Source organism: Chenopodium quinoa, unplaced genomic scaffold (genome assembly GCF_001683475.1).
Source record: "Chenopodium quinoa cultivar QQ74 unplaced genomic scaffold, ASM168347v1, whole genome shotgun sequence".
NCBI classification, from domain to species: Eukaryota; Viridiplantae; Streptophyta; class Magnoliopsida; order Caryophyllales; family Amaranthaceae; genus Chenopodium; species Chenopodium quinoa.
Window position 1 is genome coordinate 833,757 of NW_018745323.1, and position 25,998 is coordinate 859,754.

Consider the following 25,998-nt stretch of genomic DNA (forward strand, 5'->3'; position numbering starts at 1 on the left):
AGGGACATAAGGTACATGAAATCATGAACCTAAAAAAAAATAGTACTACATGAATGTGACATTTCTCTCAATTATTAATTATCTAGGCTAACATTAATCACACCAAACGGTCCAAACCTGTCAATATTATGGAGTAATTGAGGGCATTATCTGATTTATTGAACTGAGCTGTACTGAACTGAGTTGAACTGTTTATAAGAGAAGAAAATTAAAAACTAAGCTGAAATGAACTGTTTATGAAGGAAGGAAATTAGGAACTGAACTGAATCGAAATTAAACGGAAGAGAACATGTCTTAATACACAAATAGACAAACACAAAAATATAAAAGAATATAAAAAGTTTGTCTTTTTCCTTATGTTTTGTTTAATATTCATACTCTTGTTGCGTGTGTTGCTCAGATTTACTTAATTTCATACAAGTACTTCTTTATTTCTGACTACCTTTCCAATCCAAAATCACTGCATTTTACAAAGCTTATGCTACGTATAAAATAAAAGTTGAGATCTTTTTTGTACTTTCATTCATTCATTTTCATCAACAACTCAAAAAGATGTTAACTTCAAGGCTAATACCCACAATCAAGCCAAATCTGATTGACCCATCAGAATTTCACCGGAGATTCACCGGAGTAGGAATCTATGGCACTGGAAAAAATGCAAGAACAGCCACTAAGAAGATGACACGTGGGATGAGGGTTAAAGCTGTAATCAGCAGTGGTGACAAGACAGTGGAATCTGGTGCACCCTCAACAATGGAGGTAAAAGAGGGAATTGGGCCAACTTTATTGGGTGCTTCTGAAAGTGGGTTTATTAAAGTCAAAGCAATTGTTAGTATTAAGAAGAAGATTAGGCAGAGATTAGTTGATAAACTTGAAGATCAATGGTTTAATTTTCTTAATAATGTTGGTCAAGCTATTTTTCTTCAGCTTATTAGTGAGCAGATTGATCCTGGTTTGTTTTCTCTCTCTACTTTTTGTTTAGTTTTTATATTTTAGTGTAAATAATCTTGTGGGTTACTTTATTATTGTTGGTTTGGAGATTTACTTGCCAAAGGTGCAACCTTTTCTATGGTGGGGTTAGGGGTGTTAATGAGTCGAGCCTGCTCGTGGACTTTTAAGGGTAAGAGAAACCCGAATTATTTAGTTTGGCTACAAGTAACATTAACTAGAAAGAAACAACAACCACAATTTAAGAATAAGGGGGTAATGATAATTGAGTTGGGAAGGTGGGAGCTCTACCATTAAACTCGCACTTAATTAATTGTATATCATACGTGATAAAAGGTTGTTTGTGAGTCCACTTTGGTAAAAAATAGATAAAATTGAGACTTTTGGTGTATGTTTTTTTTTTTTTTTTTTTTTTTTTTTTTGGTGAAAAATAAAATAAAATTGAGACATTAGGTTAATCACTAAGATTTGTGAATAGTAGGGTTATCTTTTGGGATAAGGGTTGAGATTCGCAAGATTAGTATTTACAAATTTCAAATATTAAAAAAGTGACATTTGGAAAAAATATACTAGTAATAGATAGTGACCTGCTTCCTAAATAATTTTTAATGTAAAAATTGAAAAATGAGATGTTTGTAAATTCATCTCCCTTTCATAGCTAGCTAGTTGAAAATTATTAATTTGTTAGTTGCTAATTTGGCTAATAATGTATGAAATGTGGTGCATGAATTGATTTATATTATGATTAAAGTCTTAATTTGTAATTTGTACTAAATATTTTTTGATTTATGTCATGGATGATCCAATTAGATGCTTTCTGATATTAAAATCTGTTGGTTAATAATTTAGTTTTTTGATAATTTGACAAGAGGAAGAATCATGGATGATTGTTGTGTTATTTGTAGATACTAATTCAGGAAAGAGTGTAGAGGGTTACGTGACTGAGTGGCGGCCTAGTTCATCAGAACAGCCATACATTGATGAATATACTGCCAGTTTTACAGTTCCTTCTGACTTTGGAATTCCTGGGGCAATCCTCGTTACGAATACGTACTATAAGGAGTTCTATCTGGTGGAGATTGTTCTTGATGGATTCGATAATGGACCTGTTTACTTCCCGGCTAATTCATGGATTCATTCCTGTAATGACAATCCTGAGAGCAGAATTATCTTCAGAAATCATGTAAAGTGTCACATTTTGTTTTGTTTGAGTCTTTTTTGCTGTTGCATTGTTTAATTTGTATGGATTATACTGTTGCGAGGACATGATAGTGTATCTGATGTTGCACTGAATTTTTGACTGTGAAGACGTACTTACCAGCACAAACACCGTCTGGTATCAAAGATCTGCGAAGAGAGGACTTGCTTAGTCGTCGTGGTGATGGGAAAGGAGAAAGGAAGTTACATGAGATGGTTTATGATTATGCTCCATATAATGATTTGGGAAATCCTGATAAAGATGATGACCTCTTTAGGCCTGTTCTTGCTGGCTCTGAACGACCTTATCCAAGGCGCTGTCGCACAGGAAGGCCACCTATGAAATCTGGTATAGCTGCTCTCCTCCATCCATTAGTGTTTGTAAGTTTAAGTGACAAGCAATATGTCTGGTAGAATTTAATCAGTAGCAGTCGGGTTAATAAGGGTTGGACAAACAATCTATATGCATTTGGGACCATTTGATTAGTAAATCGGTTCAATAAGAGAACAGGTCCTGTGTGGATATAGATAATAAGGCTTGGATTATTCTTATAGATGTAGTAGCTTTTCAAACTCAAACACTCAAATATCTAGTACTTTTCTCTTGATTTTGATTGTTCTGTTCTGGGAATTCATGCAGTTCCGATATGTGAGAGTAGAATCGAGAAACCTCATCCAGTATATGTTCCTCGTGATGAAGCTTTTGAGGAGATGAAGCAAGCAACATTTGCTACTGGAAGACTGAAAGCTGTTTTGCACAATTTGGTGCCTCAGATTGCCACTGCTTTGGCTAGTTCGGATATCCCATTCACCTGCTTTTCTGAGATTGACAACCTTTATATCAAAGGTTTTATGGTACCAGAAGATGATGTAGCTGAAAAGATTAATAGCTTAAAGAAAATGCTCAACATGAGTACTAAACTCTTCAAGTATGATGTTCCTGCTGTTATCAAAAGTATGTCTTGTGCTCTATCTCATAGCAACTTTATTGAAGGTTAAATATGCTATTGGTCCCTCCTGTTCTTCCAATACTTATTTATTTTCGGCCCCCAGGTGATAGATTTTCTTGGCTGCGGGACAATGAATTTGCACGCCAGGCTTTAGCAGGAGTCAATCCTGTGAACATTGAACTTCTAAAGGTAGCTTCAAAATTACTTACACTTTATATTTGTCTCACAGAAACTATCAAAGTCGATAGACTTTCCTAAATAGCTGATGTTGTGGCTTAGGAATTTCCTATCACAAGCAAATTGGATCCAGCAGTTTATGGCCCTCCAGAATCAAAGATCACAAAGGAAGTAATTGAAGGAGAACTGGATGGAATGAGTGTCGAAGAGGTACTGATATACATTGTGTTTTTGGTAGCTTTAGCTTCTGTGCTTATTGTGGCTGATAGAATAAGAATTACTTTATTAATTTGACTCGAGGTCAACCCCATTGGATTCAAATTTTAGTTAGAATGTAATAAATTCTCATGACCTCTTACCAGTTATGCTCCTTTTGCCATGCTAATGCAGGCCATAGAAAACAAGAGGCTGTTCATAATAGATTATCATGACCTCTTACTTCCGTTTGTCAACAAGATAAATGACTTACCTGGAAGAAAAGTATATGCTTCTAGAACAATTCTTTTCTATACCAGTGCCGGGACTCTTACACCTGTTGCTGTTGAGCTTTCGCTTCCTCCCACTGATTCTTCCCCTGCATTTAATCGTGTTTATACTCATGGACATGATGCTACAAGCTATTGGATCTGGAAGTTGGCCAAAGCCCACGTTTGTGCAGTTGATGCAGGCGTGCATCAACTAATAAATCACTGGTTTGTTTTCATGACAATTGTGCAATGATTTTTTTTTTATCTTCACATATCTATATACTATGCATTTCAACTTGTAACCTTGATTCCAATATTAACGAAAAGAAAATGTCTTACATCATCCTTTTCTGATCTCGAGGTGATATTTGGTTGTTAGGTTGAGGACTCATGCTAGCGTGGAGGCTTACATAATTGCTACAAATAGACAGCTGAGCCAAATGCATCCTATTTACAAGCTCCTGCATCCACATATGCGATACACTATGGAAATTAATGCCCTTGCTCGACAGAGCTTGATCAATGGAGGAGGAATCATTGAGGCCTCGTTTACCCCTGGAAAATATGCTATGGAGATCAGCTCTGCTGCCTACAAGAGTATGTGGCGGTTTGACATGGAGGCATTGCCAGCTGATCTACTCCGAAGGTGAACTATTACTCACATGACTGCTATCTTATTTCCACTTACTTCATGCACCTATGCCTCCTTTCATTCTTTGAACCTTAGTTTACCAAAAATATCTGTAATATAAATGTACAGAACCTTAATGTTGTTCAGAAAGTCCTTCCAGCTGTTTAATCCTATGTGTTGAGGACAATCGGGTGCTGTACTGATAGCTGTATGATTTTCCAGGGGAATGGCAGAAGAGGATCCCTCAGCACCCTGTGGAGTGAAACTGGTGATTGAAGATTACCCTTATGCTGCTGATGGCCTTCTCATATGGTCTGCCATCAACGAATGGGTTGAATCTTATGTTTCACACTTCTATCCCGACTCCAGTGCCATCACCTCAGATGCTGAGCTCCAAGAGTGGTGGAAAGAGATCAAGGAAAAAGGCCATGCTGACCTGAAAGACGAACCTTGGTGGCCTAAACTCGAATCCAAAGAGGATTTAGCCAGAATACTGACTACAATTATTTGGGTTGCTTCAGGTCAGCATGCAGCAATAAACTTTGGACAGTACCCTTTTGGAGGGTACATTCCAAACCGTCCTACCCTCATGCGGCAACTTATCCCTCAAGAAAATGATCCCGAGTTTCAAAAGTTCCTTAAGAATCCCCAAGCTACATTTCTCTCATCTCTACCTTCTAAACTACAAGGTACTAAAGTGATGGCTGTCCAAGACACATTGTCAACACATTCCCCAGATGAAGAGTATTTGGGGCAGGTGCATGGCCATTGGATTGATGACCAACAGGTTAGAAACATGTATGAGAGATTTGCCACTCGTTTGAAGGAGGTTGAAGAGATAATACATCAGAGGAATAAGGATTTTTGTCTGAGGAACAGAACTGGTGCTGGTGTCCCTCCATATGAGCTGCTTCTACCCACTTCTGGTCCAGGAGTCACTGGCCGTGGCATCCCAAATAGCATTTCCATTTGAAAAGGAACCACTATTATACTTCGAATTCTTTTGTACAAATTTGCTAAATATTCTGGCAAACCTTTCTTGAAATAATCTTTCCATTATGAAAAATCTCTGATTTGTTATTACAGGAATCAAACATGAGTGATGCTGTCATCAATGACTCAAATAGTTTATAGTTTTGCAAAATTAAACGTGGTATGGTGCTGTAAGTTGTAATGATTAATTAACTCGATAACTTCAATGTATAAAAAATGAAATTAACAACTCAAAATTAAGCTTTATAGCAACTTCTTGTGGTTGGCTAGCTGTGCTACTCGGGACAATGCAAGTCTGAGGAGATATCAACTTTAAATTTATGTAAATCTGAGCAGAGATTATATATGAATATATGATCAAAGAACAAATTGAATTATCAAATTTCATCAACAAGGGTCAAGGGACTAAGAAGTCCAGTTGATTAGAACAATTTAGAGTTTACAACTCGCAGGTTATATTACAAGTGGGACGAAAGGTTAAGCAGCCAGATATTATTTGACTTCACCATCATCTAAAGTATATTTCCAACAAACAAAAAAAATAAAAAAAACCAAATCCACTAAGGTTTTCCTAAGGTTTCATACTTGTAGAGCTCTTCTTAGATGTGTGCTAGGCAGCACAAAGCCAGCTCTTCTTTCCTCAAATGAGTATTCTATTTCTTCATCCTTTTCTCCTACCAAATTATCACCAAAAAGAGGTTTCGAAGGAGCTGGAGTCATCGATGTTTGCATGGGAGCTGAAACTGTCATAGGCGTTGTAGGTGGAGGGAACAACATTTTGTTGGGAGTGTGGTTTTCTTCATCACCAGCTGGGATCTTCTTTGAAGGAGTAACTACTGAAGTGTTGCTTACACTAGCTACTTTCTGGGATGTCTCGTTTTTGGCCAGAGATTTCTGTACACTGTTGTTTTGCAGTATGTTCTGATCGTCAAAGAAATCTCCATTTGCTCTTGATGATGCCACAGAAGAAATAGGGGAGAAAGGTCTTCGTGCCACAGTAGTAGGGTCAGATTCACGACCACTGAATGTGAAGTTTCTAGTCGGGAGATTGGCAATGTCTAGTGCCCTCCTCGCTACAAATAATGAAACAAATGATCAAACATTAGCAGTTGGAACAAGGAAATGTTGGCTCAAAAAAACATCTCTCAAACCCTTTATCACATCAGAAAATAGACATAATTGGTTGATCAGCCTTGATCTGAAGAAACTAACCAGTTGATTGTCCTCCATTGTTGTCGTCCTTTCTGACAGAACGGGAACTCGGTGTTGCTCTAGTTGAGTGAGATGAATCAGGCCTCGGAGTTTGGTGCATGTTACCTCCTAAGGAGAGCCTTCGATTTGGTCCTCCTCCTGGACCTCCCATAGACATTCTTCGGGAAGGCTTCTTGGCACTCTTTAATGGGCTTGGTTTTGAGCCAAAAAGTGCCTCTTGCTCCGTATTTATTTGCCCTTGGAGTTTCTTCTGTTCCTGAAATTCGAGACAGTAATACACATGCATGCCTTTATAAACACCCATATTTAGGCTTAAGAATTAAGCTAACAGCTTTTTCAAGAAGTACTTGAAATCCAAGAATGGATCAAAGTAAGATGCTATGCATACCCTTTGCCTTTTCTTTTCTAGCTCCTTTTCTTGCCGCAATATCATGTATTCCTCAAGCATGGAAAGAAGACGAACCTGATTGATAAACACGAGCTGATTTACAATTGAATGACAAGGGAAAACAACACAAAAAAAAGTATTAAGAAATATGTACTTACACCATCATACATAAATTCAACACCTCTTTCATTCTCCCAGCTATGAGCTTTTGCAGCCAGTGCCTCCACCATTCCTGTGTGAGCATGGAAGGTTAATCAAAATTGTGAGCAATTACCAAAATTCTTCTACAATACAGGTGTTAGATACATACTACATCAGCCTAATCTTTACAATGAAATCATTTGCACATGACATATATCACCATGTTTACCTGGAAGTTTGTTGACTAGTGATCGAGCTTTTTCAGCACGCTTAAGGGTGAGATGAGCACCTCTGCTTGCATTGTACCGGTTGTCATCCTAAGGTGACAGAAGGAAGGATTAACCATCAATGTGAATGTTGGAGGTAAGACAATGAGCTTGTAAATATTTCAAGATAACAAACATTACCTGATTATATTGTTCAAGCCACTCTTCCTCCTCACGGGCTGATAACCACTTTTCAACCTTTTCAAGTATTTCTTTGCGGCTATATGCTTCTTCCTTGACCTTGGAAACTTCCGACTCAATTTGTTCGAGAACAGAAGCAGGATCCAAAGCTCCTGAAAAGGAAAAATAATTAAGTATTCTATAAGAGAAAAGTACAAAGCAAAGCAATCTATTATTATTGGTGATATGATCAATTCTACAGCCATTAAAAAGGAGCATATGGAGGAACCAATGCAATATGCAATTCAAAGTCTTATAACCATTATGTAAAGCATAATACCAGATTCTATTGCTGCCATGAGATGTTCTGTTTCACAATCTGCTTCCGGAACTAAGTGTGTCTTCCTGCAAATCTCTTCTAGTTCTGTTCTCTTCTTCATGACAAGTTCTTTCATCTTGCTTGATTTCAGCTGTTCCAATCTTGAAACTTCTGCCTCAACCTGCATAAGTCATATATGCTTGCTGGTCAATACTTGAGCATTGTTGTAAAAGATCAAAATGAAGATTCCTCCAAAATGCAAGTACTTGAATTGCGACAAAGTTGCACTAGTATTGTGAAGTACACGTTTTGATATTGTATTGATACTACAACACAACATGTATGCAAATCAAAGCAGATATCTTGTTGCATGGTTGATGTAGAAAAACTTATACTTTGGATAAAAATCAATGTATTAAAAAGACTTATAATTTGGATCAAAAATGTATTAGAGAAGAGGTCTGGCACTGACATATTTTATGCAGTCTTCTGAAAGGACATTGGGCTCAGTTATCTCATCTTCAGATGCAGCAATATTGCATGTGACATGTTGAAAAGGTTGTTGTTCCTCAAATGGTGTATCCATTAGATTCCAAAGCTCGATCAACATTGTTGCAAGATCTTGAAGCTGAACCATTTTGGTTAAAAAGAACATATGTGATGAGTAAATAAGAAATTGGAATGACAAGAACTAATCTAATAAAAAATGTTTAATGTACCTTCTGCATCCTCTGAAGCTTAAGCTCTCGCAATCTAAATATGGCAGACTCCAGCTGCTTAAGTGTTTCAGTACTTATGCTATGCGATTCTTCAGAATCAGCTAAACTTGGATGAAGTTCTCTGACAGTTCCCTTAAAGTCCAACCCAAGGACAGAACACAATGAACTCAAATCATTCAAGTGTTCCATGACAAGCTTCAGGCGATCACTCTGCAAGTTGAAAGAGCGAGGCAGAATTAATTCAAATAAACACTAACTAAAGTTTTGAACCTTTTAAAAGGATGGACAATGAATAGAATAATTCACCTTCTCCTTCTGTAGGGACTGCAGCTTGTTTTGCAATTCTTCGAGCCTTCTCAGAGACAGGTCATTTTCATCTATAACAACTGTGCAACTATCATATCCTGACAGTCCATATATTTCAGTGGACACTTTTTGAATCTGTCCAATGACATCAAGAAATTGATTTTTCCTTTCGATTTTGCTTTTTCGCATTTCTTCTAGCTGTGGAAGAATGGCATCTAGCTCTTCCTTTAGGCTTCCAGCTTTTTGTTCAGTCTGAAAAATTAGTTCAACTGGGTTATTCCTCATTACAAGACAGGTAAAAGATCATAGTGCCAGGGTCCTGTGCCCAATCTCTAAATACTCATTTTGATTATTCGTTTTCAGTGAAAGCTTTTTAGTCTGGTAACAGACTGTTGATCAAGTTTCCTACACATATCTAACATAAGTGATCAACAATCAGATACTGAAAGTGGAAATATCTGAATTGTTGAAGCATCTAAGACAGCCTAATTGATTAAAGTTTTTGTGCATCAGTTCATGGACATATTTCTGAAGACTGAAACTGATCTATAATAGCATGCAGGAAACAGTGGTGACTAATAAAAGTATACAACAAAGGGTATCAATTCAATGTATACATGTATGATCAAGTATTAGAATTCGTTACCTGTCGAATATGGACTGGCCTCTCAACCATTGCAGAACAAATGGCGGCTAGCTCAGCCTCAGAATCAGCAATAGCCTGCAATAGCTGAGCTCTGCAGCGGTTAGCCTGATCAACTTTTCTCCTGTATACCTCAAGGCACTCTTGCTCCAGCTCAAGTAACATCTTATCACGAGCGGTTTCAGATTCACCAACCTCATCCCATATAATCTGAACATAATAACAACAACTTAAATCACCCATATATTAAACTACAACTGTCATCACTGCATCAAATTATTCACAGTTTATACCTGAAGTTCATATAATAAAGATCCACAGGTCGTTTCCACTTGTGTAATCGGATCGGTCGGGACCACAGCCATCTTAATTCAACACAGAAGCACAACCCAACAGCCTAATTAAGGAGAAAAAATCAATGAGAATTTCAATTGAGCATATAGAAGAAGGTACTCAAGTAAGGCACTCTTGTAATCTTGAACCATTATGTACTAAATCATGAATTATATTATCAGTATGTACTATCAAATAATTTGGACCATATGTTATACATAACATACATCAAATTGACCAAATATGATATAGAACTCAAAATTATGACCAAACTTTAAAAAATCAAAATTGTAATTAATACCACCAAGAGATACTTTTACAGTAAATCAAGTCAATCATAGTAAACTTAGTTATAACCTTATAATTAATACTCTCTCGCCGGAGATATATCTCGTATCACCGAAAAAGTTGTAACCTTTCCTAAAATAGTGACAGGTCAAGCTCGATTACACCGATTATTACAAAGGTTATTTCAGTAAACAATACTAATAATATCCCCTCCATTTCCATAAATAGAAAATTCGACATCAATTTTGAGAAAACCAAACTCATCTAAAAATTCCAATTACACAGATACATCTCCAAACAAAAACTTAAACATTGAAAAATTCCAACAAATCCAAATTGAAAAATAACCCACAAAAAAGAAATTACAACTCCTCAATGTAACTGGAAATTAATTACTCGTATACACAAAGCCCAATTTCCAGTAATTACCCAGATAAATCAAATCCCTAAGAAAATTAGGGTTTATCAAAAAAAAAAAAAATGCCAACAAGAACAAATTGCGCAGAAATCAAACAAAAAACACGAAAGCACAGCAAAATAAGAGCAAAAGAGAGGAAATCAACACTAACCTTGTTGAAAGATTAGAGGTTGAAGATGATCAGAAAATGGAAGGTAGAGAAAGAAAGAGTTAGAGAGAGATGAGAGAGAAAGAGAGGTGTTTGAAAAATTCGACCGTTAAAAGAAGAGAGTGAGATCTTCTCTTCAAAGTATCTGACTTTGTTCAAATTCAAAAATAAAAAAGGAAAAAAAACAGTGACTGGAGAAAAGGACTGTAATGCCCGTTACAAAACTCCAATTATGACCAAACTTTAAAAAATCAAAATTGTAATGTAAAGGGTTTGGAATTTGGATTAAGGCCCAATTGTAGAGATTTCTCAAAACACAAGTCTACTCTAACCCAACCCTATCAACGTTAGGTGTAGTTTTTTTTTTTTTTTTTTTTTTTTTTTTTTTTTTTTTTTTTTTTTTTTTTTTGGACAAAGAGCACTAACAAACAAACCAAAAAAACAACTAGTAACTAAACGACCAGCAAAGGAAATGACGATCACGAGCGCGGACAACCAACCAATGAACTGGAGCCACCCGAGGCACCTTACAAATTTGACAAGCAGAAAACCGAGCCAGGAGCTCCCTCGGTTATTGGAACAGCCACCAACAGGAAATATCTGCAGAATTGGGATACCTAAGCTGAGAAACCAACTGAGCACAATTCTTATAAATTAAGAGCCTAAAACAATCATGTCGAACTGCTATCCGAAGAGCCCAAAAACACGCCCTCAATTCAGCCTGAAAGGCGGAACCCGCACGACCTGCCTTGGCTTAGCCAGCAACCTTCAGAAGAAACCCTACGAAGAACCCAACCAGCACCTGCAGAATTATCATGATCGAACCAAGCACCATCAAACATCGGGCAGTATCAAGCTGGTCCGAAAGTTCTCGCACACTCAAACGCGCAGGATCATGCCCCAGGGAAGGAGGGCAGCTGCCTAAAGATAATAGACTATGCTGAAAATCCTAGCTTGAACTGCCCGAGAATTCCAATCCTGAGAAAGATGAACAATCAAAGAAGGAGACCACACAGCTTGCCTAAAAACACAGCCATTCCGCACCGTCCAAACCGCCCAAAAGAAAGAAACACAATAAACTAAACTAGCTAAGTCCTTAGATCTGCTGAAGGAAGAAACTGCATCCACGATCCAATCTACAAAGGACGATGAGACAGGCAACACACCCTCAATTCTGCCTGAAAGGCAGAACCCGCACGACCTGCCTTGGCTCCGCCAGCAACCACCCTGTCAGAAGAAACCCTACGAAGAACCCAACCAGCACCTGCAGAATTATCATGATCGGACTAAGCACCGTCAAACATCAGGTAGTAATCAAGCTGGTCCGAAAGTTCTCCTCGCACACTCAAACGCGCAAGATCATGCCCCAGGGAAAGATGAACAATCAAAGAAGGAGACCACACATCTTGCCTAAAAACACAGCCATTCCGCACCGTCCAAACCGCCCAAAAGAAAGAAACACAAGAAACTAAACCAGCTAAGTCCTTAGATCTGTTGAAGGAAGAAACTGTATCCACGATCCAATCTGCAAAGGACGAAGAGACAGCAGGCAACACACCATTGAGGGACAAAAGAGTCGGAGTCCAAAGAGGACGAATACAAGGACAATCCCGAAATAGGTGAGAAGTCGTCTCTGAGCTGTCACGACAGAAAATACATCTAGGATCGACCGGAACACCTCTGGAAAGCAGAGTTGCCACTACAGGCAGCGCATTATGAAGAATTTTCCAGCAAAAAAGCTTAAACCGGGGAAGAAGGGGGAGACCCCAGAAGCGTTTCCACCACCCATCGGGTGCTGGATTACATATCGTCGAAACAATCACTTGTTAAACTAAGTAGGTGTAGGTTTAAATTGTTTAGTACTCCCTTCGTGTTTTAACAAGTGTTACACTTATTAAATGCAATCGTGTTTTAATACTCTCACTTTTTATTTTTTATAATTGTATGAGTTCAACCGATATATTTGTCAAGACATAACTTTAACCATTAATTAATATGTTTAATTAATTATTAGTAAAAATTGTAATAAAATTATACGAAGTAATATGAAAGTAGACATTCAGACGAATCTAATGATATATACATAATAACAATTATTTATTTTATAATAGCAAAAAAAATTAAGACAAACATGGCATGTAAATAGTGCAAAAGTCAAATTAAATTGCGTAAAATTATATGCCAGTCAAGTGCTTTTTTATTTTATTTTTTTTTTGTGCAAATGTGTCGGTCAAAATGTAATCTTTATTAAAATACAAAGAGAGTATGGTCTTTCTCCTTGCCAAAAAAAAAAAATAATAAATACTTGGACATTTAATGTTCTCTATTTTTATTTTTATATTTTAAGATTTTCTAAAGGACACTGTTTAACATTAATTAAATCATACAACATCTACAATTATTAAAGTCAAGTTTCATCTCCTAGTCTGAAGTTCAACAAGTTAGTCACTGTGTAGCTTGCTCGCATTGGTCTTTCTTAGCCTCCTAGGACTTTATTTTTTCCCTTCAAAAATAGGACTTTGTTACTTAATGTTAGGGGTGGAGCCACCTATAACAAGGGGGACAATTGTCCCCCATTTAAAAAAAAAATTAATAATATGTACTACGAAGTATTATCTAATGCACATTATATACACATCAACTTATATGATGTAGTGGTAACTGATAAGGTCTTACAAATAGATTTTGCTTAGAGCATTTACATTGGTAGAGTACTTTACAATTTCTCTCTTCAATTCTTCCGCATCATAATCCACTAATTTGAGTCATTTGTTTACTTTTTTCACAATGGTGAGCTAGCTCACTACAATTAAAAAAATTATTTTTGTTAATTTTGGGCCAAAAAATTAAATGAAAATATAAAAAATTGTCACTTGTCTTCTCCTTGTTTGTCACTGGGCTCGTGGGCCGAGCTTGTCACTGACTTGTTAGAGGAAGGAGCCTCACCCCACGAGTCACCTTTCATAATAGTAAGTTAGCTCAAAATAGGGGAGAGAGTGTTGTGGGGAGGGTCTTGAGTCACCCATTGCGGGTGCTCTCAGTGGGATCAAACACCCTCCATTTCATTATATCTAGGGGTGGCAATTTGGGTCAGTAGGTTGGATTCGGGTTAGATTTCGGATTGTGCTTACAACTATTAAAAATAATACTACTGATATGGTGTAAGCTTAAGATTATTCTGAAATATGAAATTTGGATCAAATCGGGTCAAATTCGAGTTGTTCGAGTTTGGGTCGGGTTTAGGTTTCTCTCAATAATTTCGAATCGGATTATTGAGTCGGATCAGAGATTGTCAGCCCCGATATGGTATATCCCCTTTGTATTTTATTTTTTTTTGGCAAAATTACTCATTGACACCAACTTTAAAGTATGTTGCAGATATTGACATGAACTTGTGTCACTTGTTAAATTGACACCAACTTGCCCAAAAAATAATAAAGTTGGCATAAAAACACTAAACATTCAATAAAACTCTACATATGACATCTATATAGTCTTACCTTTCCAACACGTTAAGAACTTTTTGAAGCAAATGATTGTTGAAAAATGAATTTTATAATTGTACAAGGGTTGAAAGTTATATAAAATTAGTTGTTCAGTGTGAATTTTGTATTTTTTTTTGTAGCAAGTTATTACTCCATATAATTTAGTAAGTGATATAAGTTGGTGTCATAATTGCAAAACTTCACAAAATTTGTGTCAATAATTGTAATTTTGCCTTTTTTTTTTTTGACTCATTTTACCTTTTTTCTTCCTTTAATTTTTTGTATATGCTTAAGACAATTTGCCTTCCATTTTTGTAAACAATAAATTATGGTTGTAATAGGAAATTAAACAATAAACCTATATTATCTTATGTTCAAATTCGTCAAAAAATTAAACCCATAAGTAAATATCTATAGACTTGTCACTATTCAAATACTAATAACGTACCATCAGAGGAGTATTGAGGAATAATTAGTATATAATGTTAAATTTCTTTAGTTAGTATTTTGGATTTTGTAAAACTCTAATTATTTAACTAGTTATGTGTTCAAGTATTGAATTTTTTTCCAACTCTTTTGTCGAACTAAGAGATGTCCATTTGTCCCTCAATTTGAAATTTCTGGCTCCGCCACTGCTTAATGCAGTTGTTGTTTGTTGTCTACTTGTCTTGTGCGTTATGTTGTTATGCTATTTTCACTTTGTTATATTGTATACTTTGTAAAAAAAAAAAAAAACAAATATAAAACTTACAATACATATTTTTTTTTATCTCACACACACAAAAAAATAAAATAAAATAAAATAAAAAAATAAAAAAGTGGAAGGAGCAGAATAGGAGGGGAGGGAACAATGGTGAGTTTTCCTTCTAAATCTCTCCATTGTTAGAGTGATCAATTTCCTACAATTTAATCCTTCCATTTCTCTTTCGTTCAATTCCATTCCTTCTCCATTTGTTATCCGAATGAAAGATGTCACATCTCTCCATTTCCCTTCCCTCTTTTTCCTTCAATCCAAACACACTGTAAATGTGATCGATGCTAGTGATGAAAGTTGAGCAAATGAGCATTCTAAAAATCTCAAACTAAATATTTTGTCATTTAACGTTATATTAGTAAATAGCAATTACTTTTTTTTTACGGGATATGAGTAAGTAATAATTGTATCTTATAGCACGGAGTAATATTTAACAGTTAGTGTTTAAAAGTTACTTATGAAGTACGAGTAATTGTATCTTATACACAAACTATATCCTTTTATAACAGAATACCTAGAATATTAATCCTATGTTGTATCACTTACCAATGAACAAGCACAATAGCTTATAAGTCTTAGGGCCTGTTGTGATACGATTATTCTCAGTTCAGTTCAGTTAAGCTCTAATAAGTCCAGTTCATTTCAGCTCCTAATTTCCTTCTCTGATAAAACATCCAGTTCAGTTCAGTTCAGCTCTAATTAATGCAGTTCAGTTCAGCTCTAATAAGTTCAGTTCAGTTCAGCTCTAATAAGTTCAGTTCAGTTCAATTCCATTCAATTCAGTTCAGCTCAATTCAGCCAATCAGAACATGCCCTTAGTATGATAGTATCTATTATTAGATTATTACTAGATTAGTGAAAGTGCTTAACTTGATGAATTTAATACTACATTCAAATTGGAGTAAGGCTATACTCGGACTGGATCTTTAGCTAGCTCAAGTAAATCAATTTCGCCCAAAACCAACTTAACTAATTACAGTTGGCAACACGTGACAGTATTGCATGTCTTCGACACACATACATCCATTGAGTTTTAATACAGTAATAAACTACGAATATAGAATTTGTGTCCATGAGAAATAATGCAAATAATAAAATATGAAAGGAGTAAGAGATGTATGAAATCAATTTTAAAAAGCTTTGTTATGCAACATACGTTAATGATTTGCTAAGTTTTGACGTGCAACATTTTAATTTTTAAGGTTTTAATCAACTAAACTATGTCGATTAGATATTTTCTAATGAGTTTTCGAGCATGCCGTCAGCCAATAATATATGTATGAAGTAAGGGATATTCAATTTAAATAGGTTTTATTATACGTCAATGATTTGCTAATAAGTTTTGATGTGCAATATATTTTAATTTTTAAGGTTTGATTTAATCAAACTAAACTACATTGATTAGACATTTTCTATTTCCTAAAAAAAAAAAAAAAAAAAATTCCTAACCTATATGGGGTTTCGAGCATGCCATCAGTCATATCACTTTTCCCACATCATCATAAGCCATTTTTTTTCTTTCCATTTTTTGAATTAAAAATTGATGACACTTCAAGATGACAAGTTCATCCTCAAATCATTTGACCCCACATCAAACTAATTTTTTTTTTTTTAAGAAAATCAAATTAAAACTTATACTTCAAAGCTTACTACTACTTTGATTTCGTCTGTATATTTATTGTATTAATTAATTAAAATTTTATATATTTATTAAATTTCCCTATTTTCTGCCATTAATTCTCCTAAGTTGATGGTTGATTTTCAGTCGACTAATTCATAGTGAAGAACAGGGCGAAAAGGTCTGGTTTTAATTTTTTGTTTTTTTCCCACAAATTTTTTAATACATTTCTTGGGTTATGTTCAATTTAAAGACCTTCCTTCTGAAATCTTCAATTTGGGATTTTTTTGTTGACCTAATTTTTATACCCAAAACTTCATTGATTTGAATCAAAATTAATGAAATTATGCCCATTTGACAAAAATTTCAATTTTTTTGAGCAAATTTACAACAACCCCATCTTCTCTTTATATCTTATAGATGGAGAAAGAGAGGAATAACTCAACCCCACTTCTTCTCCCACCCAAAAGTGGGACCCACCATCAAAATCATCCTCCCAAAGGTAAACAAGAACAAGCAGAAGGGATTAATGATAAAAATGTTGTTGTTGATGTAGATGGTGAAGAAGTTGATACCCAACTTGATGAAACCCTAAAAAAGTTTGAATTTTTTCTGAGATTTCTGTGTTTTGATCAGACAAATCCATTGAAATTTGGGGTTTCTTGGTTTGTGTTCTTAGTTGTGGGTGTTGCAATTCCTGTATTGATAATTGAGCTCACCCATTGCTTGGATTGTGAAGATTATCAAGTCAAGGATTTTGAGTATGAGATTCTTACCTCTCATCTTATTCTTGCTGGTGTTTCTTTGATTTGTGTGGCATACAATATTAATAAAAAGGGGTTTCGAAAATTCTTGTTTGTCGATCGTTATAGGGGGTATACCGCCCGTTTCAAGGATCAATATATCAAAAAGATTGAGGTAAATTATGAATTCATTGTGTATCAAAACTCGAAATGGCCTGCATTTTGGGGTTTCTCTTCGAATTCGAGCTATATATATTCATGGATACTCTTATTAGTTTGTTGGTTGATAAATTGTTCCAATTTTAGTTGTATGTATTTATGGATGTTACTCTTATTAGCTAGTTGGTTGATAAATTGTTTGAATTTTAGTTGTATGTATATATGGATGTTACTAGTTTGTTGGTTGATAAAATGTTCGAATTCAAGTTGTATTAAGGGTATTTGTATTGCTTCTATAAGAAAGATCTATGCTTTTGATTTATCAATAGCATTTTTTGAAATTTCTTTCTTTCCTGTTGATTTCATGAATGCAATCCACATTGTATGTAAAATGGGGCTGGTCTCAATTTCAAATTTGTTAGTTACTCTCAAATGGATGAAAGAGCAAATAGTTTTAGTTTCAGAATCTTGAAGAGGGTGATTTTAAGAAGCTTGGGATGATTGATGGTCTTATGCTTACCTTTAGGACAAATGCAAGTCAATGTTCCGATGGCATATCTGTGGGTATAATACAGGAGTTAGCCAAAGCCTGGAACTCTAAAATTCTTAGGCAGTTGTAGGCTTGTAGCTACATGCAAGTTTGGGAAGACTTAGATTCCTAATGGCTTCTACGTTAGGTCAAGTAACGTAATTAATTTATTGGGAGGCAGTTTTTTAAGTATTGATCACCAGTACTGTTCTGTAAAGCTGTACAATTTATCACAAGTATATTAGAGATGGTCTCCCAATAGTCTTGTTTGATACACTTTGTATCTTCTGCTATTCTTGTGTACACGCAGTCTTATCTATCATAGATAATGAGCACAGCTGGAGCCGAAAATCTCAGTTACTCTTAGTGCTTATATTTTCAAACCGATTGATTATATCAATGTCTTTTTTTCATATAGATTCCTGTACATACTGTGCCATTTTCCAAGTTTCACTTCATTTGTTACAACTAATATTTTCTTTATAGTTAAATTAGGCCTTTCTTTAATTAATGCTTTATGTGTTACAAACAATGCTCTGTTCCTTAACAATTTTATATGTACCCTCATAAGATCTTGCCATAATTTTTCCTCAGGGTTCATATCAACTGCTGTTACAGTCACTGATTCCATGTTGCATCTTGAAGGCGCTTCATGAGATCATGCGCATGATATACGTGCAAAACCATTCATGGTGGTTGGCTTGTTTTAATGCCACTGCTTTAGTAATATCTTGGACATACCTGAGTGCAATTTCACTGGCAGCCTGTATTCTCTTTCATGTAGCCTGCAATTTGCAAGTCATTCATTTCAATGATTATGCAAAACTCTTGGAAAGTGAATCCAGCATAATGACTTTGATGGATGAGCACATGCGGTTGAGGGGGTATCTCTCCAAAATCAGCCACAGATTTCGAATATATCTTATCTTGATCTTCCTATTCGTCACTGCTAGCCTGTGTATGACTCTTATACAGATCACTGGTATTAACGGCAGAGTAACTTTCCTAAATGGTGGAAATTTTGCTGTAAGTCAAATTCCCTTTTCACTTTCGATTTAAATTATTTGTGTTTATATTAGATCAGAGTTACAGTGTACTGCTATGACATAATTTGCATGATCACAAGGTGTGTGATTGTCAAGATTAAGAGTTTTATTAACTTCAGCAAAACTAAACTAGAAATTTTTTTGTGTTGATAATGTATAGAAGTTTTTACTTAACCTGTTAGCAAATCTCAAGCATTAAGGTTTTCTTTAGAAGCTCTTTGTATTGATATCTACCTATTATAGGGCAGCCCCTCCTCAGGATCTGTTTCCTAAAACCAGCTTCCAAGATTACAGATAGGGCTCAGGTTTGTTTGGCATCTATGCCTTCTGCCCTTCAAACAGTATGGGAGCCATTCAGCTTATCCATCAATGAGAAGGGGCTGCAGAATACTAGAACCCAATTTCTACAGTGATGACAGGTTACTGTTGCATTGTCCATGGGGTCTGAATAGCCCCAGCTTTCACAGGTTCTAACCTTTGATTAAAAGTTAAATTGATGAATTAATGAACTGGATACATTTTCTTGCATAGTTGTGTGATGGTGTATGATCGGTATGTATGAATAAATCATAAAGAAAACACCTCCCCTCCCCCCCCCCCCCTCTCACTCAAAACAAAAGTTACAAAAAGATCCGAAACGAAAATTATTAGATTGATTGAAGTATGCGGTATGCCATGTTAATGTGCAGATTATATGTTATCTTTGTGCTAGATCCCGAGGAAGGCTTACATCTATCTAACCCTAAGAAGGAAAATCAATGTGAAACTGGTAATAGAGTCTAATTATTAATTAGTTTTACCAACAAACCTTTGGTGAAGTGAAGCCATTGATAACGGAAATGCCTCATTGCTTTGTATGGTGATTGGGATGAATGATATACTGATGTTTTTTTCTATCATTGATTGATGATCTTACATACATGGAAGTAGGGCTAGGTTGTTGACATCAAGGAGCTATGCATTTCTCAAAGTTGTATGCTACAAGATACATGTCAGACTTGTGGCATAGTTGTATGTATAAGCTGAAGTTCGTAAAATAAAGGTTGCAGAGTCCTAGAGACAAGGATTTTATAGAAAAGTGAAATCAGGAAGTGATTAGAGATTATTATGTGAATTCTACTTAATGTAAGTGGCAGGAAACAGTATGTGGTTGAGCTGAACATATACACTGGATGCTGTAAGGTACTCCAAGTGATGTAAAAAGGTGATTGTAGTAGGAGAGCAGAATTAACAGATAGATCCTGGATTAAAATTTCGGGGGAGGGCTGGACTGCCAGAAGGGGACCTCGTATATCATTTTTACCCTAGGCTCTTAGGGAATGGAGTGGTCCTTCCCTAATTTCTGATTCTTATGTCTATTAAATGACTTTCAGACCTTTGTAAGAACATTGCTTTTGTGGGTTATTTTGGGAACTAGTTCTCTTCCAGTTTCAACTAGTTAGGAGTAAAGCTACATGCCTCTTGGTCTTCCAAACCTCGTCAACAGCAGGCACTAAACTAATTGGTAGTCGTCATTGTTGTAGCAAATAAGATCTTCAGTGTCTTTGCCGATGCCATTTAATAGAATAATTGCTCTCGCTCTTCCATTTCCTTCTTTTCTGTGTTTCTAACTTCTTTCCGCTCCTGATTTTAGGTAACTTCAATTGTTCAAGTTGTTGAAACACTTCTTTGCTTGCATGCTGGTACAAAGATTTCCTCCAGAGCTCACGCAATTGGTTCAGTGGCATCTAGATGGCATGCGCTAGTAACTTGCAAGTCCCTTGATGCAGGAAAACGATCAATGTCGATGGGCTCATTGACTTCAAATTATTCTGACAGTGAATCGAATTTACTAGATGAAAATGCAATCATCAGCCATTCGCAATTTGCTTCTGTTTCGTCATATAACAAGAGGCAATCTTTTGGTAAGTCTAGTCTTTTTTTTTTTTTTTTTTCATTAGGACACCTATCTTATACTCTACTTTCCAAACACCCTTTTATTCAGTGTTAAATAGTTAACGTGATCACCCTTGCTGGACTGTTGAATGGCAGGAAACAAAATTACTAACAGATTTCTAACTTTGAGGTGCAAAACATATTTACAAATCATCTAAGCTCATTAGCTTTAGAGATAATTTCTGAAAACAATATTAGTCAAGCCTAGAAACATTTAATTTATCGAATTTTGGATAGATTGGTTTGCCTGTGAACCAGAAACCTAAGATGCATGTTTACGCCTTAAATGTTTTTGTTGTTTTCTATTCGCAAATTAAGGATGTCAAGACCTATTTGAACATTTCTGTTGTTAAGGCCAAAAATTGTAAAAATGTATGTGCATATTGCAAGACTATTCTTTCATTTCCACTTCATATTAATTTCTTATGAGGAAAAAAATAGATATAAAGTGTGGAATAATTATAGTTACTCCCTACTTCTACTGCTTCAAATGATAAGGATGTAAGTGAGAACAAACCCTGGATCACTGAAGTCTTTTACAATGAAGAGATATATCCTGGAGCAGAGCTCACCTTGTTAGCTTCTTTATTCACTATATACTCCATATGCCCTCCATTTCATTCCAATGTTTCGAATTTGAGTTCATGTTGTTTTGTGATATTTAAGTTGATAGTGGAAATTGTATTTTCGTATGTATGGTTTATGATTAGTGCTATTTCATACAACATGTGTTCATTTTACTAAGTGGATATTACAGTGATGTATTTGCAGACGAATCCTGGAGGGCTCACATTGTATGGATGGACAGTGGATCGTTCGCTTTTGTCTACTATATTTGCTATCGAGCTCTCACTAGTCCTTTTTGTATTGGGTCAAACCATTGTTTTCTCTTCCCCATCAAATGATTGACTTTTCATTCGTTACTAAAGTACACCATGAATCACTATCATCTCGTGTTCTGAAGTCGAATTGCTTTTGCGTAGTTCAAACTTCAAAGGTCTCATACCAACTTGGAATCCCAGTTAAAGCAAATGTCATTTCAGAACTTTTTTTGTTCGCTTCCTGGGATTCTTACTGCCATTACGTGCTGTATTTGGTGCACGAGGCGGAGCCACGTAATTGTTGATTATATGAGTGTAGCATTCTATTTTGTATATTCTTTTGTAAATAATAGTAAAAGCATTAAATTACTCTTCATTTGTAACCTTATACGAAGTATGTAAACAGTGACAGTTTGTATACATGAATGAATGTGAATAAACATAATCATGAGTGCTGTTTGTGACATTGTTGTTCCTCAAGCTGTTAATATTTGTGAAATCAGATATTTGACTATAAACATGATTTTAACCAAAAAAAAACTAACATGCTGACCAAAAATATGCTGTATCAATAGATATTCATCTGATGTCATTTGTTTGGATATATTTTAAGATAATAAGGCATCAGCCTTTTTGGAAAAGTTCTACCCTCCCTCAATATATTGTCTAATTTAAAATATGTACATTTTTTTTTCTTTTTTTCTTTTTTTTGTGTGTATGTACAGAGTCGTAAAAAGGTTAATGATGTAGACAAAATTTGATCTTACAGGGAATACTTTTAGAATTGTAACCAATCTAGCTAGTTGACATCTAGTCGTCTACATAAATACAAGAAAAATAAAGTTGAAATATTAATAGATTTAATAATAAAGTCTTAACAAGCTAGAATTTTTAAAGTGAACCCGAAGTTCCATTTCAACAGCTACAACACTCATGAGAAACCAATTTAAAGAGAGTAATATCATTCTCTGTATCGTTCCAATTTTATATATGTCTTTGAGAGACAAGACTGAACATATAAGATCAAACAGGGTGGCTCCTATCGATTCATGACTCTTCGTGCCATAGCTCTCAAATTATCTCGTGCCAAGCTAGAGCTTCTATAAATATCCATGAACTCTTCTCTCTGTAACCTCAATGCTAATGCAGCATCTTCATCTTGGTTTGGAACTCCTCTACTACTGATCAAACTAGCTTCTTCTGATCTCCTTGATACTCTAAGTCTTCTGCTCAAGTGCGGATTGCTGTTGTCAGTAGCTTGATTACTACTACTGATCACCCTTTCAGTGCTCTTCCTGCGCTGATCACTTACTTTACTATTCGCAGCTGCTGCTGCTGCAGCTGCAATCCTCGACTCGACTTCTGCAGGGAATAAAAGCTGTATAGTGTTCCAAAGCACTGTGTTTATAGTGCAGGATCTTCCATTACTGCCAAAAATTCATCAACAATCATATACATTAATACCCATCAAAATCTGACCTTAATTAATACGAAATATGAAATTTGCACTGATTTGTTCAAGTACCTTATCAGCTGTCTACATTTGGGACATCTTTTGCCACATTTTTCAGCTGCAGATTTCAAGCAGTTCTTGCAAAAACTAAAACACCAAAGTTGATGTTACATTCAAAAATTGGAATTTTACAGATTATTCTTCTCAATTATATGATGTAAGATTCTGAATTTTACCTGTGACCACAAGGAGTTGTGCTTGGTTCATAACATATGTCCAAGCAAATCTGGATAAATAAAAGTAACCATTTTAAATTCAATCCATGAAAATTGAAAACTCAACTATTCTTATATGTACACAACTTTCATAGTCACCTCAAATCACATAAAGTCGACTTTAGGTGATTAGATTGGAATGACTAAACCTGTCGTGTATACAATACACCCGTTGCATATAAGTTTTCACCTAATCAGGGCGCTAAATGACGATGGTACAATGGGGATAAAAATGACAAGCAAAATCAGAAAGTAAAGCTCACTTACAGCACAAGAAAGTTCATCTCTAAGACGATCCATACATGTAAGTGTTGAAGAACTTGAACAATTAGCAGCATCAGAAACAGCATTTTCCTGCTCCTTTTCTTTGGTTTTTTCTTCTACTTTCTTTGGTAAATCACTTTTACCCTTTTCTGCTTCTACCCATCACAAAAAATCCTCAAAATATTCAGAAAATTGAAATTCATAATTCTAACTTTAATAATTATTATTATTAACCCTTCTTCAATTTCAATGAAATTAATTGGAAAAACAACTTTAAAAAATTCTGTAAATTCAATATAGACTAGGTTACTCATTTCACTCCAAGTACCCATGTCGAATCCCCGACACTTCAATTTGTGCCGAAATCTTTGATTAATTCTCAAATTGACCGTATCCATGATCAACTCGAGTACCCGAGTCCCAGTAACATAGAATCAAGACTAATTCACTGAAAACCCACCAGATGACCAGACCCCATCAATCAAAACACCAAAAATACACCAAATTTTCCAATCAAACCCAAAAGGATTCAAAAAACATACCTTTAAGATTACTGTTAGAAGATTCATCATCAACATCAACATCAAGATTAAAAACTGCAATAGGAATCGAACCAGGGCGAACCCGTCTTCTCTTTTTTCTAGAACTAGTAGAAGGAGATTTCACAAGTAAATCAGAACGTTTCTTGTCTCTTAAGTTTCTTTCAGGGGTATCTTCAACAACAAGAGTAGAAAGTAGGGTTTCTTCATCCCATCCCGCCATTGCTGCAACTGATTTGAATCTTGGGCTAAACATACTCATATTATTACTGCAATTTTCTGGGATTTGGGTTGAATTAATTGATGGGGTGTTTTTGATTTTGGGGGTTTTGGTTGAATCTTGAGTCACCATTGAAGAATGTTGAGAAACAGGGAGGAGAGAGAATGAGAGAAAGGAGATCAAGGACAAATTTTGAATCTGAGACGTTTAGGACAAGCCTTTTTGGGCAACGGTCGAATTTTTTTTTTTAAGGAAAATGACAACTCAGTCTGTGTTTTAGGCCAATTGACCAAATTGGTAAATAAAAAAGACCCTAACGATAATTTGGTAAAAAAAAAACCCTAATCATGTGTAACAATTTGGTAAAAACAATAAACTCCGGCGACATTTAGACCAAAAAAATCTATTTTTTCGACAAATTCTTTAAAATCATATTTTAATTTGTATTTGTGTTTTTAAATTTATTTTTCCTTTTAAAAATTTTGAATTACTATCTCATCTCCTTTTTATTTTTCTAAATAATCCCGATACCAAATTTATTTCCTACCCCTTTTTAAAAACATTTCATTAATAGGGGGTATGAATCTTAAGTAAAAATTGATACTTAACATGTTTTTTTCTTGAAATTGTTAGATCCGTAAAAAAGGGCGGTAAAAAACCACAAAAAACGAACTAAAATAAGTATTCGCGAGTAATTTATTGGATTTTTTTGTATTTTTTGTGTTAAATGTCGCCTGAGATAATTTTATTTACCAAATTGTCGCTTAGGGTTAACTTTTTTTTTACTAAATTGTCGCCGGAGTTATTTTTTTACCAAATTGTCACTAAGGGTCTTTTTTATTTACCAAATTGGTCAATTGGCCTCGTGTTTTAATAAATTAGACAATTTAATTAACTGCAATAGGAATCGAAAGTGACGCGGCTAATGTGATCTCGGGGATTAAGCAACGTTCCACAGGATGCTCTCCATTCTATCTACTTTTAGAGGATATTTGTTCTATTTCTACGTCTTTCATTATTTTATGTTCTTTTTCTCATGTTAAAAGGACGGGGAATACTTTAGCCCATTTGGTGGCAAGATGGGATTTTAGGGGTTGCGATGAACTTGTTCGTTGTGGTCCTCCCCCAAAGTCTTATTCGTTGCGATGAACTTTTCTCATTTAATATAATCCCCGTCGTGTTTATTCAAAAAAAAAAAAAAAAAGACAATTTAATTAACTTAAATAAAATAAAAGGTAAGTGAAGTACTTAAAAAATTACTTCCTACTATATAAAAGAAAGATAGTAATGAATGTGTTAGGAAATTAGGGTGTAATTGTGTTTGATTAACGCGGAACAAGTCAATGAAATTAAGAACGAGAAAAACAATAAAGAAGATAAACAAAGAACATAAGGATTTTTGTGGTTCGGTCAAAATAGACCTACATCCACGGGTGGGGGATTCGAGAGCTTCTTCACTATAATGGAGAAAGAACGAGAGAATAATACAAGGA

At 35.3% G+C, this 25,998-nt stretch overlaps 4 protein-coding genes across 6 annotated transcripts; 2 read left to right on the forward strand and 2 right to left on the reverse strand.

The window, feature by feature from the left end:
- Positions 1 to 397: 397 nt before the first annotated feature.
- LOC110712524 (lipoxygenase 6, chloroplastic-like) lies at positions 398 to 5,459 on the forward strand. The gene is made up of 9 exons (XM_021890989.1): positions 398 to 952; positions 1,854 to 2,131; positions 2,257 to 2,494; positions 2,786 to 3,100; positions 3,199 to 3,284; positions 3,375 to 3,482; positions 3,663 to 3,964; positions 4,119 to 4,385; positions 4,593 to 5,459. Exons 1-9 carry the CDS (start codon positions 553 to 555, stop codon positions 5,341 to 5,343), a joined length of 2,745 nt encoding a protein of 914 aa, XP_021746681.1. The 5' UTR covers positions 398 to 552; the 3' UTR covers positions 5,344 to 5,459.
- A 273-nt stretch (positions 5,460 to 5,732) lies between these two features.
- LOC110712525 (65-kDa microtubule-associated protein 3-like) lies at positions 5,733 to 11,250 on the reverse strand. Its single transcript, XM_021890990.1, has 13 exons — positions 10,668 to 11,250; positions 9,771 to 9,874; positions 9,481 to 9,687; positions 8,835 to 9,086; positions 8,529 to 8,738; positions 8,282 to 8,437; positions 7,831 to 7,990; positions 7,512 to 7,663; positions 7,334 to 7,421; positions 7,122 to 7,195; positions 6,964 to 7,038; positions 6,576 to 6,831; positions 5,733 to 6,436 (listed from the first exon to the last, which is right to left on the reverse strand). Exons 2-13 carry the CDS (start codon positions 9,840 to 9,842, stop codon positions 5,943 to 5,945), a joined length of 2,196 nt encoding a protein of 731 aa, XP_021746682.1. The 5' UTR covers positions 9,843 to 9,874; positions 10,668 to 11,250; the 3' UTR covers positions 5,733 to 5,942.
- A 4,815-nt stretch (positions 11,251 to 16,065) lies between these two features.
- Positions 16,066 to 22,218, forward strand: LOC110712395. 3 transcript variants are annotated; one of them, XR_002509579.1, is made up of 4 exons: positions 16,066 to 17,439; positions 18,547 to 18,978; positions 19,247 to 19,465; positions 20,632 to 20,728. XR_002509579.1 is itself a non-coding variant. In XM_021890854.1 (4 exons), the coding sequence occupies exons 1-4, from the start codon at positions 16,942 to 16,944 to the stop codon at positions 21,836 to 21,838; spliced, it is 1,335 nt and encodes a 444-aa protein (XP_021746546.1). In that variant the 5' UTR covers positions 16,073 to 16,941; the 3' UTR covers positions 21,839 to 22,218. The 3 variants fall into 3 exon arrangements, 2 of the variants coding, with proteins under 2 accessions (XP_021746546.1, XP_021746545.1); XM_021890854.1 differs by lacking the exon at positions 19,247 to 19,465 and adding an exon at positions 21,705 to 22,218 and having other exon boundaries at positions 16,073 to 17,439; positions 20,632 to 20,902; XM_021890853.1 differs by lacking the exon at positions 19,247 to 19,465 and adding an exon at positions 21,691 to 22,218 and having other exon boundaries at positions 16,077 to 17,439; positions 20,632 to 20,902.
- A 48-nt stretch (positions 22,219 to 22,266) lies between these two features.
- On the reverse strand, positions 22,267 to 24,955 carry LOC110712396 (LON peptidase N-terminal domain and RING finger protein 3-like). The gene is made up of 5 exons (XM_021890855.1): positions 24,289 to 24,955; positions 23,750 to 23,901; positions 23,444 to 23,493; positions 23,280 to 23,354; positions 22,267 to 23,181 (listed from the first exon to the last, which is right to left on the reverse strand). Exons 1-5 carry the CDS (start codon positions 24,635 to 24,637, stop codon positions 22,794 to 22,796), a joined length of 1,014 nt encoding a protein of 337 aa, XP_021746547.1. The 5' UTR covers positions 24,638 to 24,955; the 3' UTR covers positions 22,267 to 22,793.
- Between the last annotated feature and the right edge of the window lie 1,043 nt (positions 24,956 to 25,998).

Excerpts from the sequence above, each read along its gene's own strand:
- LOC110712396 (XM_021890855.1), bottom strand. The coding sequence starts at position 24,637 with ATGGTGACTCAAGATTCAACCAAAACCCCCAAAATCAAAAACACCCCA. Across the intron at positions 23,902-24,288 it reads TTCTAACAGTAATCTTAAAG|AAGCAGAAAAGGGTAAAAGT; the intron begins GTATGTTTTTTG and ends TGTGATGGGTAG. Across the intron at positions 23,494-23,749 it reads GAGATGAACTTTCTTGTGCT|ATTTGCTTGGACATATGTTA; the intron begins GTAAGTGAGCTT and ends TTATTTATCCAG.
- LOC110712524 (XM_021890989.1), top strand. The coding sequence starts at position 553 with ATGTTAACTTCAAGGCTAATACCCACAATCAAGCCAAATCTGATTGAC. Across the intron at positions 2,132-2,256 it reads GAATTATCTTCAGAAATCAT|ACGTACTTACCAGCACAAAC; the intron begins GTAAAGTGTCAC and ends TTGACTGTGAAG. Across the intron at positions 4,386-4,592 it reads CCAGCTGATCTACTCCGAAG|GGGAATGGCAGAAGAGGATC; the intron begins GTGAACTATTAC and ends ATGATTTTCCAG.
- LOC110712525 (XM_021890990.1), bottom strand. The coding sequence starts at position 9,842 with ATGGCTGTGGTCCCGACCGATCCGATTACACAAGTGGAAACGACCTGT. Across the intron at positions 9,087-9,480 it reads GGCCAGTCCATATTCGACAG|ACTGAACAAAAAGCTGGAAG; the intron begins GTAACGAATTCT and ends CTAATTTTTCAG. Across the intron at positions 7,422-7,511 it reads GGCTTGAACAATATAATCAG|GATGACAACCGGTACAATGC; the intron begins GTAATGTTTGTT and ends CTGTCACCTTAG.
- LOC110712395 (XM_021890853.1), top strand. The coding sequence starts at position 16,942 with ATGGAGAAAGAGAGGAATAACTCAACCCCACTTCTTCTCCCACCCAAA. Across the intron at positions 17,440-18,546 it reads AATATATCAAAAAGATTGAG|GGTTCATATCAACTGCTGTT; the intron begins GTAAATTATGAA and ends ATTTTTCCTCAG. Across the intron at positions 20,903-21,690 it reads TAACAAGAGGCAATCTTTTG|TGATGTATTTGCAGACGAAT; the intron begins GTAAGTCTAGTC and ends TGGATATTACAG.